General features: G+C 38.1%; 1 protein-coding gene across 5 annotated transcripts in view; it reads left to right on the top strand.

The window, feature by feature from the left end:
* The window catches only part of GRIA3 (glutamate ionotropic receptor AMPA type subunit 3), a 358,867-nt gene extending 346,388 nt beyond the window's left edge, over positions 1 to 12,479 (top strand). Inside the window, exons 14-16 of one of the 5 annotated variants that reach the window (XM_055123303.1) lie at positions 1,337 to 1,451; positions 3,983 to 4,241; positions 10,276 to 12,479. In XM_055123303.1, coding sequence (XP_054979278.1) covers positions 1,337 to 1,451; positions 3,983 to 4,228 — 361 coding nt within the window. In that variant the 3' untranslated portion in view covers positions 4,229 to 4,241; positions 10,276 to 12,479. Of the gene's footprint in view, positions 1 to 1,336; positions 1,452 to 3,982; positions 4,242 to 10,275 lie in introns of those variants that run through there. The other 4 variants (XM_004606339.2, XR_008627437.1, XM_004606340.2 and 1 more) reach the window with 4 other exon arrangements.
* The last annotated feature ends 2,434 nt before the right edge of the window (positions 12,480 to 14,913 follow it).

Raw genomic sequence — 14,913 nt, 5'->3', positions numbered from 1 at the left:
AAATCTTGTCAATAACTGGATATATTTCTGTGTCCAACTTCTTTAAAAAGTAAGCTAAGAAATTATATGGCATAGTCATAGTTAAATGTTGTCACCATTCTTACTATGTATTTGATAGCAAAACAACATGCAATAGGATTGGCAATATCCTTCATATGAATATGATCACAGTAGTCTATTGCCTAATGATAGAATGTGCCATTCTCAATACATAATGCATTCTTATCCAAAATTATTAGAGACACTTCATTCAAAATGTATTACATCTAGAAAAAAAGACCAAGTAAAAGTCCTCATTTCCATTTTATCACTGAAGAAATTGCTACGCTAAAGTATTTTTTCTTAATACCAGTCATGTATCCCAATTTTGACCACTGACTCTGCCTTCTACTTTAAGAGGCAGAGATCTATTTGGGATCTGACCTTTTGGGGATGTATTAGCCTCTCAGCTGAGGAAGTTTTATCTTACTAGAAAAGCGTACCTAAACTATCCCTCAACAATGCTATACACAGTAGTAGAGACAGCAAGCCATGCTAGGCCATACCATATCAATGATGAAACAATCCATTCATCCTTGAGTGATCCAAGTTGACCACAGGTATTTAAACACATATCTACTCTGTACTAAAAATGAATTCATATACCATTTCAATCTCACTGCTAAAAACTAAGAGTTCCATTTTGCACCTTTCATACTAAGATGAGTACATGCATAAGACTAGAGAATGTGTGAATAAATACATGTACATAGAACTACAATTCTTTCTGAGCTCATTATCACCTTGGTAACAGATTTGTGTAACAAGGGACAACTAACCAGAAGGCATGTTATTCATGTAGATTATTTTCTATTCTGTTGGGATTCTTCCTTTCGTCTTCTTCCACAATATGGCAATACCCACTTTTTGCCCTGTTTCCTTCCCTACTCCTCCACAAAACTTGCTTTCTGTCTGGAAGTACAACAAGACACCCGGTTAGATCAAACCTAACACAACTCTCTCATGAAGCTACTGCAAGCTGCCGCCGACGATTGTCACTTGAGGGGAGACCCTCCTCACCACACACCACCGATCTGAAGAGTGCCTGTTTTTCTATCCTCATTATTTAACAGTGTGTGCCGATTACTCAAAGCGATATGGGCAGGCCCTGGTAAACATAGCGTTGCTGTAGTGTTAACTTTTTATAAGGTAATGCTCAGGTTGCCTGCAGTGTCTAAAATTACTCTGTGGCCAGGGCCCCCTGCTTTATCGCTTTCTATAGTTTTAAAGTAGTTTGAAGCTTGAATAACATAAAATAACATAATATAATGTTATTTATGTTATTTCCCACGTGAAGAACGCCTGTAAACCTTGCAGTATTGAAACTCAGTGAACAAGGCATCTTAGACAAGCTGAAAAACAAATGGTGGTACGATAAGGGGGAATGTGGAGCCAAGGACTCCGGGAGTAAGGTCAGTCGCTGAAGGTCTTTTTGTACTGATTAGCAATCACATTTTGAACCACTGTTTATTTTCTACCCTGAAATGGCTTTCCTTCCCAAAACACACTCCCTAACACAGTGGGACCCCTTTATAACACCAGCATGAAAGGAATAAGGCAAACAATAGCCTTAAAGGTATCTATTGTTGATCTAGTGATATTGTTATGGTTAGGGAAGTCAATTTGACCCACCACACTTCCAAAACTGTAAACTAAATGAGCTGTGTTATAAGGTGGTTTTACTGTATTTCACATTTTGAAAGTCCAAAGAGACAAACAAGAAAAACTATATAAAGATCCAGTTGTGACAGTACTTTTTTTTAATCACTTGCAGTGCCAGAGACTTTGTAGTTGTAAATTCCTTTGATTATTAATATATTATATCAGTCTCATCTGAAACCAAGAATAAATAGCAAAGACTGGTCTCTGTTAGCATAATGATTATCCCCCTCCCAGCTACCTATTGAGTTCAACATCTATTAAATCTCAAATATTAAGTCTGTCACATTTCTTTCTTCCAAAGGTGTCATTTGAATCTCTGTACGTAATATTTTTAAAATTTAGTCGCATGTTCCTCAAGGGTATATACATTGTCTGGATAACATCACATTGATAAGCATGAAACACTCTTCCCCGCCTCCTTCCTGCCCCCTTTGCTCCCCTAAGAAAGTTCTTTTTAGTTTCAATTTTTGCCTTATCTTTTTTTTTAACTAATATTGTGGTATCAGTTAATTCATCTCATGAAATGCCACTCATTTCCCCCGTGCAGTGAACCATTTTGCTACTGGTTTTCCACATTTCACAACACAGAATTTTATGACCCTTAAATACATGGAACTTGAAACCATTGCTGTTACTAGAGCTTACACGGGTTATGTCAAAGGGTATTTTCCTCCATCAAATACCATATAAATATAGAAATTTAATGGCAGAGGGAGGACTTCCAGAAACTGGTCCATTTCCTAATGGACTGTGGAACACCCTTGCAGATATCTTCATTATCCTCATTAAGGTGATGTTCCATTTTTTCATAAGACGGCGATTTTTACCACTTATCTGGCTGTCATTTACTCTAGAACAGTGACTATTTGGAAAGTTGCTATAAATATAAGACATGCCTGTACCACCCCTTATGGACCTTCCAACTCAATTCCAATTGGCCTTTTATTAAGATAAGAGCTATAGGAATGGTTTCTATAAAAACAGAATCAGGACCTGTCCATATAATCTTTAGATTTAATTCTTTAAACGATACCACAACTGGCGAGCCACTGAGCTTGAGTGTTTGTAAAGGCCATATTTGCTCATATGTGATTATTCTTGAATAAGATATTCAGCTCACTGAGTTGACAATTTGGATATTACAATAAATTGCACTCAGCAGCAAAATGGTTGCTTTTCCTCTAAAAAGACTACAAAATGCTATTTTATTTTATTTTTTTCAAAGAAAGGCTCCTGGCCCTTGGTGTGTCCTACCTCAAGGTAGGGCTCAAGGCACCACTATTTTTTCTTTTCATTGTTCAGCAGTTCAGTTTTTGCTTTTTCATACAGATAGATAGCTTAGTCAGGTTTACACACTTTGACCTGAAAGTCACTGACCAGCTTCCTCATTTTCCCCCATTTTAAATAAAAAACCTATAAATATAGTAAGTGTAGTATTTTCTTCTAGTTGTTTCCCAATTTTCTGGAGTAAAAACTAAAATATAACTGATTTTTTCCATCATCAGAAAAGCTTTTCTCATTGATATGGAGCCAATTCAAGACTTAATAGGTCCTCCAGACAGTTTCCTTAATCTGGAAGCTGGAAGGGAGCTAATTCTTTGTGTTGGTTTCAGCAACACAAAGACTTGGTGCCCTGGGACTGAGAACTTAGTGACCTGTCTCCAAAGAGACAATTTCTCAGCCACTGGGGGAAAGGGGAGAGTTAATCCTTTTCAAACCAACCTTTGTGAAGTAACTCCCCAGATAAGAAAAGCAGGAACCTCTAATATCCTCACCTGGTGTCCTAAGGAGCAGGTGTTGACAAGTTTGTCACAGGGAGGACAAGGGGAAAAGGCGAATTGCGGGTCAGAGAGGGGAAAGAGTGCTTCAAGTTCCCAAATAAAAAGAGTTTTACATTTATAGAGCTATGTCATAGCTCAACTCTGGCAAATGCTGTTTATAAAGACTAGCAAAGGAATAAATTGTACTTGTGTTTACACTTTTGCTCCCATAGCTGAGTGTTGTTTTATTTCACTGCAGACACCATTTTGAGGTACTAAAGAACTTAATGACCCAAAATAAAAGAACATTTAGGTGAGGATCAAAATTGTCAACAGAGGCACAGTCTACCTTCTTGCTGGTCATTGTGAAATATCAGTCAGTTGCCAGAGTTAAGTCAACACTTACATCAATGTTTAGTTATTTTATGACTTAGAACTATCCTGTATTATTGTAATGTATTATAATATCACATTGTCTTTGTTTTTCCCCAAGAACTAATCGTGTTGTTCGTTTCTCTTAGGACAAGACCAGCGCTCTCAGCCTGAGCAATGTGGCAGGCGTTTTCTATATACTGGTCGGAGGTCTGGGGCTGGCCATGATGGTGGCTTTGATAGAATTCTGTTACAAATCACGGGCAGAGTCCAAACGCATGAAACTCACAAAGAACACCCAAAACTTTAAGCCTGCTCCTGCCACCAACACTCAAAATTATGCTACATACAGAGAAGGCTACAACGTGTATGGAACAGAGAGTGTTAAGATCTAGGGGTACGGTTAAGGTCTAGTAAACTAATCAGCCTTACATGTCTATATGTTAATCCCTTCGTTTTGTCTGCTTGTTTTTAGTTTTGTTTAGTGTTATAGTAATGCTTATTCTTTGCAACCATTTAACTCTTTGAAAGCAATGACTGTGATTTCTTATCAGGCAGTAGTGCTTTTCTAATAGCTTAGTTGTGTTTTAATTGTATTCTCTGACCCAAAAGGAAAAGGAACTCTCTAGAGTAGCACTGTTTGATAGAAATATTTTTGAGTCCCTTATGTGAACTGCATGTGCAATTTTAAGTGCTAACAGTCACATTTTGAAGTAACTACAAATGAAATTAATTTAATGATGTATATTGTTTAATCTTAAATATATTTCACATTATTATCAATGTAAAAATGAAATATTTTACATCCCTTCTTTCAAAGGCCTCATATCTGTGATACATATTATACTATGGTATATCTTCTCTTAATTTAGACACTATCAAGTGTTCAATAGCCACCTGTGTTTAGGGCTACCATTAGTGCACAGCTCTCGTGGGAGCAGCTTCTCCAGTAATTATGTTCAAATGAGGAGTGGGGGCTGGAGCAATAGAACAGTTTGCCTTGCACACAGCTGGCCAGGTTTTGATCCCCAGTACCCCATATGCCTCCCAAGACCCACCAGGAGTGATTCCTGAGCACATAGCCAGGAGTACTGCTAGATGTGGCCCCCCAAACACTGAGGCACTGCCACCTTGAGAAATGCAAGCCTTACATATGGTTCTCTTAATTGAAAAACTGAGATAATTTCTTTATCTTAAAGCTCCTTTGTTATCTCTTTCTTGGAATTATGTTCAGGTAAGTGTGTCCCAAAAGACAATCTAGGTTCCCTGATGCTGGCTGCCCCCAGACTGTTACTTATATGAACCTAACTGATAGCACCTTGAATCTGGCAGTTACACCCTAAACCGTAAAAGTAACTCAGATATGTTCACAGGAAAGCTTGAATTAGATAGATATCTCCATCCTGGAAGTGTTTAGAAGACAACACAGACTCATTCTAATGCATCTGTCATCATTAAAATACCCATACTAAGTGGAAATTAACAATTAGCAACTTCATAGCCTTCATTTCAGGTGCATAATTTTGACCTCATGAGTCAATGTCAGCACACATGAATGTCTACAAATGCATTTGCATTTTGACCTCCACATATTTCATCCTGTAGATCTAAATTCCATCCATTTCAAACAATATTTTACCCAAATAAATCGTGTGTCTTCACCACACCTTCACACATTATCTTGTTTAATGGAGTTGCTTGTTGTTTTATCCTACTGCAGACTCAGCTATTGCCACACAGATTCATTATCCTGAGCTAACCCAGTAGCAAAGTGTTCCCATTGCATTACAGAATGCACAATGCATGGATTCATCTGTCATTAGCGTTCTTTGCATGTAAACATTTAAAGTTCCAATGTACTTAAACTATTTTACTCTTAGGTATATTACATAGACAAAATACAAGCCAAGAAACATTACTTGCTTTTCCATAGTCTAGTAGTACATGGATGATTCTAGTATTATATAACTATCTTAAATTCTGAGATACTGGCATCCAAATAAATAATACACCTTACATATGCATAGCAGTTTTCCAAGTTCACATTAGATATAATAGTTAAGAAAGCATTTTCCCTTTCAGATAACTAAGACATGGTCATATCAAGTGACTTATTCAAAGCAACACAACTAGGTATTAGTATTTTTGGGGGGTCACACCTGGCAATTCACAGGGGCTACTCCTGGCTCTGCACTCAGGAATCACCCTTGGTGGTGCTCAGGGGACCATATGGGATGCTGGGAATCGATCGAACCTGGGTCAGCCACGTGCAAGGCAAACGCCCTACCTGCTGTGCTATTGCTCTAGCCCGTAGGTATTAGTAATTTTGGAACTAGAATCCAGGCTTTCTTCCCATAGATTTATTCTTTGCTAAACCATGTTACCTCTAACCATCTATGACCTTTTGGTCTCCAGGAACCTTGAAACCCCAATGATGTCTTATCAAATAGAGATCATATCTTGAGAATATCCTACTTTTTTAAGAAAAAAACATATTGAGGGACTTCACAAGCCTCCATGTATACCAATTAGGTACTCAACAAGAAATTACATATTCAACCACTCCTACTTTTCACGGAACAAATCTTTTAGAAACAGACATCAGGGTCACACACTTCTGTACATTTTTATTAGCCATTCTATCTATGTAGGAATCTATATCCCTACTCTCCAGCTACCATAGTTTCTTATTAAAACTCCATAGAGGTGATTTTCAAGTGTGAATGATCATGTGAACTACTTGAAAATCTTATAAAAAATGAAGATCCTGATTAAGCAAGTCTGGAATAAAGCCTTAGATTATACATTTCTCACAATCTCTCAGGTCATATTGGTATTGTTGGCTCAAGAAGTAGTCAGAAGGGACTAGAGTGATAGTACAGTGCATAAGGCATTTGCCTTACATGAGACCAACCTGAGTTTGAACCCAAGTATCCCATATGGTCCTCCAAGCACCACCAGGAGTAATTCCTGTGTGCAGATCCAGGAGTAACTCCTGAGTATCACCAGGTGTGAACCAAAAAGCCTAAAAAAGAGAAGTAGTAAGATTCCATTATTGCAGAGCATATAGCTTAAAGAAAGAAAGGAAGGAAAGTGAGTGGGGAGAAAATAAAGAAGAAGAAGAAGAGGAGGAGAGAAAGAGAATAGGAAGAGGAAAAGAAGGAAGAAGTTCCTAACCAGTTAACTACCACCTTGACAACAAACCCTAAGATGAAAAGAGAACCTCTGCAAATACATATGTTCCTCAAACATAAACTAGTCTCTAAACTAGTTGGAAATGCCTTAGGGGATACTGGGAAAACTTTGCAGGTGTCAGTTAAGAAGCACAAAGCAATTGGCAGGGATATGGTGAGAAAGAAACCCTCATTCCTTGCTTATGGAAATGTTGTCCTGTCAACCTATAAGAAAAATGGTATGAAGATTTATCAAAAATATAATAGAACTCCCATAAAACCCAATGATTCCATTTCTCGGCATCTATCCCTCACTCAATAAAAAACATTCATTTGAAAGTTCGCATGCACACCTATGCTCAATGCAGTACTTATTATAGTACAATATCCCAGATATGGAAAAAGCCCAAATGCTCAACTTCTGAAATTAATTGAGAAGTTGTATATACACACAGTGGAATACTTTGCAGCTATAAGGAAAAAAACGAAAGCATGCGGTTTTCTGTAATGTCAATGGAATTTAAATGAAATTTCGTGTTAAGTGAAATAAGTCAGAGTGAGAAAGACAAATACAATTTGATCTCACTCATACGTGGAATACAGAGAGTCAGAATAAGAGAATATACAGTACCAAACAACGACAAACCCTTGACATTAGAATCCAGAACCAACAGCAAAACAGAGAAGGTCAGTGGAGAAGATCAGACTAGAAGACAAGTAGGGACAGTAGTGGAGGGTTCTGGGACTTTGGTGGTGGTGGAGTGCAGTAATTTTGAACGTTGATATGATAAATTTTAACACTATTGCAATTACATACCCTACAATTTTTTTTAATTTTTAAAGAGCCACAAAGCAGGTTAAGTAGGAAATAAAATACCCATTTGCTGTTCACAGTTTGCTGATGAAATGTTAGGAATACATTGATTAAATGAAGAGTTAGCTACTTGTCCATTCTTCTTTTGTTTTCCAAGATCTGGAAAACTTTCTAGTGACTACTAATCAGTTACTTAATTAGTATTAGGTTTCTAGTTCTCTTGGTTGACCCAGACTGTCAAGTTCTACTCAAGGACACAAATTGAGAGAAACTCTGATATTCTACTTTTATTGCTAATTACTAGAGCTAGCCCCAGGCATTTGTGATAACAGCAATCTTTTCAGAAAGACTGACTCAAAGGAAATTCAACTTTAAAAATATGATGAAATTAAATTTGATCAAAAAAAAAGAACATTATTGAAAAATGGAGGGGGTCTTCACTCAGTTGCTGTGGTCAGAATAGATACAAGATCCTTTGACTCACGGGAATACATATCAGATCCAGAACCCTAGAGAACAGATGGACTCTTCACTATGCGATACATCTCTGGGTTACTGACCAAACACTGAGTGAGTGGCCCTCATGATGCCTTGGAATGTGACCAACCAACAAGCATTTCAGATTCACCATAATTTACAATTGGCTATATTGTTTAAATAAACATTCTTTCCAGGGGTCTGAGTGATAGGACTGCAGGCATGGTACTTGCCTAGCATGCAGCCAACCCAGATTCTGTCCCCAATATCACATATGGTCCTCTGAGCACTACCAGGAGTACTTCCTGAATTTAGAGCCAGGAGAAACCTCTGAGTATTTTGTGGCACAAAAAAAAAACAAGAAAAATAAATAAATACATACATAAATACATAAAATAAAAAACATTCTTTCCTTCATGCCATTCAAAAATACTTCTGGTTTCTTTGGTTTCTTCAAAAACGGTTTTGAAATACTTCTAATTTGAAGACCTTGAGATACCTAAAGTTAAGAAAAATAATTCCATTTTTCCTCTATGACAATTTTATTTAGTTTTCCTAGAAAATACATTTTGTTCATGCAGTGCATTTTTGTTTATGAAATGTCTTTATAGAATCACAGTGAGATACACAGTTAAAAGATTGTTTATGATTGGCTTTCCCTTATATAATGTCTTAACACCCATCCCTTTACCAGTGTACATTTCCCACCACCGATGTCCCCAGTTTCCCTCCTGCACCACCCATCACCACCCCCCTCTCTCTCTGTATCTCCTCTCTCCTCTCTTCTTTCTTCTCATATGACCCCCACAAGTGCACCAGGAGTGATGCCTAAATGTAGAGCTAGATGTAGAGCCAGAAGTAACCCTGAGCACAGTGATGTGTGGCTCAAAAAATAAACAAAAAGATTTCATGGCCTCTAAAGACATTTATGGCTAGGTAGCAACATCCCAATGGAGAGGGAGGAGGTGACACGGATCTTTCTGCCATAGCAAACACACTTTCTCCAAGATTCTGGGATAGATGTGACTCAGAATTCTAAGCATTTCAAATAAGATATTTTCCTATTTTCATCTTAGCATCATTCTGCCATTTTGGAGCTTTAGGCCTCAATCAAATGCACTTTTGACATTATTACAGATACTTTTAATCCAAGGCCAGTAGTAGATAGTGATCACTCACTCCTTGGGGATAAAATTCAGTATTAGTCAGGAGAAAAAATTATTCCATTCATGTAGATGGAAAGGATGAAAAGGAGCGATGTGGGTTTGAAGAAAGGCAGAACAAAATCTTTAAGGGCAAATGAATTGCACTACTATACTAATCAAAATGTCAATACAAGGGCAGTGTCATCATCTCAATCATGTCCATAATATCAAGGCAAAACCCCTTTGACTGCCAAACCTATTTACAGAATCATTGTTCTTTTTCCTGGAATTTAGTAATTTTAAAATCCATGCACTGCTTACTGACTTTAATAACTAAGGTTGTAGGTATTAAGATAAAATCAAGCAGACACCTACTTTCAATGAGCAGCACATTTTCTTCTCACTCAAAATAGATTTCAATCCAGTAAGTCACAGAGTGCTTTTTGCCCTCTATAACTACTCCTTTGTCACAGGTTCTGTAGTAAGAGTACACAGTTCAGTATAGTTGTCCTGAACATCTATGTTTACTTGCTACTAAGACTATCCAAAATTATCAATGTCTTTAGATAGAATTCATGTAATACCTTTGTATTCATTAGTACAATACACAGTAGTGACTATGCCTAATTTTATCTTCTGCAAAGCATTTACATCAAATGGAAGAATATGAACAGACTCATCATGTAAATCTAGTGAAACAGGGAGAGTCCCCCATAGATGCGAATTTAAGAAAACAGTCATGGTTCTTGTCCAAGATAGACTGAACCGTAATAAACTCCCCAATTCCCACTAGAAAGTCCATTCAAATTTAAATCCCCCCCTTGCCATTGCAGATCCCTTTCCAATGGAGGCATGTGACAAGAGGAATCACCGAAAACGTGGCTGCTTCAAGGATCCTGAGCCAGATTTCACTCTCCTTGATGCCGGGCATGACACGAGTATTGCTGATGGTGCAATGACCTTTCAATAGGAAAAACTGATTTTTTTTTCCTTCAGTGCCTTATGGAACACTCTGAGACTTGTGACAATGGAAACCATCATTGAAATTTTTTTGCTTTGCTTGAAAAAAATAAACATAAAACCAACAAAAAATGGACATGCAAGATTCCAGTATGAAAAAAAAAATCTTATTAAAAAAGTCAAATCAACAAAAGCCATTCTTTGATACCACTGCACAGTATACAAACACAAACACCATGTTCTTTAATACACACATACAAATTTAAAATTCCAATTCAGTAAATAGGCCCATCTTAGCTAAAATGATTACTTCCTCCTAATTAAAAAAAATATGATTTCTGACTCCCTGTGATTGGGAAGACGGACTGGCATTTCTTCTAGGATCTGCTGATCAGATGTTTTTGGTATTTCCTGTTGGTGGTGATATTCTGTGCACCCTATTTCCTCTCAACATTGCTGAAATGTGTATATCTTTAGAAAGTAAATGCAAGACTTAGAAAATTCAAATACTTTTGAGGAGGGACTAAATGGTGACTTCTCTGTGTCCTCATGTTGGTCTTGTGAAAATGCTTTGGTAACTTCGCATTTGGTGAAGGGATTAACAGAGCTTTCAAAATTGTCTTCTGTGCATAGCAAGGGATGGGCACTATCAGGCAAACCTCTAGGTGCTTTCCTAAAATGGATCCCAGGTTTTCCAAGCCTGGAATTTCGCCGACAGATCTGTTTTTTCTTGCTCCAGTGTGAACTATTAGTCAATATAGTTGCATTATTTCACATTGAGGTGAGGGGAAAGCTGCCTATACTCCCAAATGTGTTTAGAATATCTTCCTCAGAAACAACACTGTGTTCAGCTCTGCTTTCTCTGCTAAGTATGCCTTTCAAGTGTATACCATGGAGACAGGACCGGGTTTCAAGGCAGGCCAGTGAGTGCAGACCATAGTTCTCAACCTGACTTTACTCTTGCTAGGTCTGTCTTACCAGTTGTTGCCTGTTACTGCCCGTGGCTCTCCATCAGACTGCATGTATCCTTTCCTAGTTTGCAAAGACTAAAATGCATTCCCAAGCCTACTGCTAAACTGAGGGCCTCAGCATCACTCCCAGGTCCTTGCTTGGAGCAATCTCTCTACTGACTCTCTCAGAAGATCGCTCCACTGTTCCATGGGCTATCAAGTAACTAATTGTGTACCTGCCATTGGCATCATCAGAACAGTCTGAGGAAATAGCCTCTGCTCACTAATTACCTCCTATATAACGACGTATGCTTTCTGTAGTTCAGTAGTATGCTCTCATCAGTGATGTGGATCGAGAAGTTTCCAGACTGTAAAAACTTGGAGCTTGAATTCATTTCCCAAGTATGACCCTTAGATGCTTAGTTAACTCGCTGCATATTTGCTCTTGACTTCAGAAAAGAAAGGAAGAAGTCTTGTTCCAAGGAAATGTTTCCAGAAAAGTGTAATATAGACTTTCATTCCAAAAGGGTGTCATAAGCAAATAACTCACTTGTCAATTTTTAAATGATATTGAACAACAAAAACAAAAAAAGAGAAACCTGTTGTGTTTTTGTTCTGTTTTGTTTTAATGAAACTGTGATTTTCAACTTTTGAATGCTACAATGTCCCAATGTGGGAAGCTAATGCTGTGTGAATATGAAGTTGTGTAAAACAAACCAACCAACCTACACACAAATGTTTTCATAGGCACTGGATAAAGATAAATTTATGTTTATTGACTCAAATCAGTTTTTCAGAGAGGAAATTTCACTGAGAATGAAGAGGCAGGTAAATTGGTTTGTTATTTTTAAAAAAAACTTGCATGTTTAAAAAAAACATTGATTGCTTCAAATTTCTGCTACTAACTTCAAGCTATGGGAGTTTGGCGGTAGTAACTTGAGGATTTTTTTTCAATTCTTTTCTTTTTGTTGTTAAAGCTGTACTTCAGTGAACAGAATAATTGCCAAGCAAACTAATGGCCGTAAAAGTGTAAATTGCATGTGTGGGGGGAAATTATGGAGCCTCATTGCTATGAGGTATTGTACAAAGTTTTAATACATTTTGTAAATAAAATTGTAAAGAAATAATTTCATTTCTATAATTTATTTAAAATTTATTTAGGCTCAGATGCCCTCTCTTGACTATTTATTTCCCACCACAGCTTTGCTAATAATATCACAATCCCCCAGTGGGCATTTTCATAAATAATTATGCCTTTCCTAGGCTAAAAGGTGTAGTAGAAATGATACTTGAACTTGTATGTTCATTGCTGCACTGTTTACTATAGCCAAAATCTGGAAAAAGCCTGGTGCCCAAGACAAGATGACTGATTAAAGAAACTTTGGCATATATACACAATGGAATACTATGCAGCTGTTAGAAAAGATGAAGTCATGGAATTTGCATATAAGTGAATCAACATGGAACGTATCATGTTAAGTGAAATGAGTCAGAAAGAGAGGGACAGACATAGAAAGATCGCACTCATCTGTGAAACATTAAGTAACAGAATCGGTCGGGCTGGAGTGATAGCACAGAAGGTAGGGCATTTTCCTTGCAAGTGGCCAACCCGGGTTTGATTCCCAGCTTCCCATATGGTCCCCTGAGCACTTCCAGGGGTAATTACTGAGTGCAGAGCCAGGAGTAACCCCTGTGCATTGGCAGTTGTGACCCAAAAAGAAAAAAAGCAAAAGTAACAGAATAGGAAACTAACACCCAAGAATAGTAGAGATAATGACCAGGAGGTTTGCTGCACAGCTTGGAAGCCGGCCTCCCATGCTGGGGGGAAAGGCAGCTCATATACAGAATGGAACACCAAGTAAAGGGTGTTGGGAGGGCCCGCTAGGGTTGGGAGATGTGTGCCAAAAGTAGACTATAGACCAAACACGATGGCCACCCAATACCTCTACTGTAAACCACAACACCCAAAAGGAGAGAGAGAACAAAAGGGAATGCCCTGCCACAGAGGCTAGGTGGGGGGGTGGGGGGGAAGGGATACTGAGTTCATTGGTGGTGGAGAATGGGCACTGGCGGAGGGATGGGTACTCGATCATTATATAACTGAGACACAAACATGGAAGTTTGTAACTATGTAACTGTACTTTCACGGTGATTCACTCATTAAAATAAAAAAAGAGAATTATGCCTCTCCCACCTGAACTGCAAACGCATTAAACTCAGACCACTAAATTTAAATGGAACAATACCACCGACAAATTAAATTAGTTTTGGCAGGATAATCAGCTATAAACAAGAAGCAGGACTTCATACGTAGCTAAAGAAAAACCTAACTATGAATGACTTTCTAAATCACATTCTTTAATAAAATAAAATTTAGAAAACAATCCCAAACATTAAGGGACCATCAAGTACCTGAACAATGAAGAAACACCATTATACTGTACAAGGCAATTCTAAGCTCTATAATCATTCACTGTATCACTGTATCACTGTCATCCCGTTGTTCATCGATTTACTCGAGCGGACACCAGTATCGTCTCTATTCCTCCCAGCCCTGAGATTTTTAGCAGCCTCTCATTTCTTGTCTTTCCCAATGATTGGAGGCTCTTTCAGGGTCAGGGGAATGAGACCTATCGTTACTGTTTTTGGCATATCAAATACACGATGGGTAGCTTGCCAGGCTCTGCACGTATGGGCGAGATACTCTCATTAGCTTGCCGGCTCTCCGAGAGGTGTGTGTGTGTGTGTGTGTGTATACATACATAAATATATATATATAATATATATATATTGCTCTCTATGATTTGTTACCTACTGTCTGAACTCCGTCAAATATGGTGTGGTAATTATGGAAAATGGGTAGGAAGTGTCTTATAATGGATTGCCTTCCGGAAAGCAGCCTAGAACGTGATGGCGGTTGGGTAGTGGAGGTCAGCTGCTGGGGCTGGGTCCCTTGGGGAGGGGAGGGTTCTCACCTGCCCCCCCCTGGGGTGCCCCGAGTGAAAACAGCTTGGCCTGGAGTCCAGGAGTCTTATATATCAAACCAGATTTATTGCAGGTGTTTCTTGTAATTCAGATTTAGAAATGCTATAGGTCAAGTCATATTAAAAGATGATGGGCCCGCAAAAACAGATGACTGGTTAAAGAAACTTTGGTACATCTACACAATGGAATACTATGCAGCTGTCAGAAAACATGAAGTCATGAAATTTGCATATAAGAGGATCAACATGGAAAGTATCATGTTGAGTGAAATGAGTCAGAAAGAAAGAGACAGACATAGAAAGATTGCACTCATATGTGGAATATAAAGTAACAGAGCGGTATGAGCTTGCAATGATGCAATTTCTGGCAGAAATTTCTCTGGACTTAGTTACTAAAATACTAAAATACAGAAATCCAAAACCACACAGCCGCTATTGCGACCACTCGACCTCATATCTCTTCATTCTTATCAATGGAAAACAAATTATCAAATGCTTCCTTTTCAGCAGGTCCGACATTGGGGGGAGAAATTCCAAAGAATAATAGTGAGGGGTTTTTTTGGTGGAAATATTGAAT

The sequence above is a fragment of the Sorex araneus genome, chromosome X (assembly GCF_027595985.1).
Source record: "Sorex araneus isolate mSorAra2 chromosome X, mSorAra2.pri, whole genome shotgun sequence".
Lineage (NCBI taxonomy): Eukaryota > Metazoa > Chordata > Mammalia > Eulipotyphla > Soricidae > Sorex > Sorex araneus.
The sequence above is the reverse complement of the archived record's forward strand: the minus strand, read 5'-3'. Positions and strand labels throughout refer to the sequence as shown.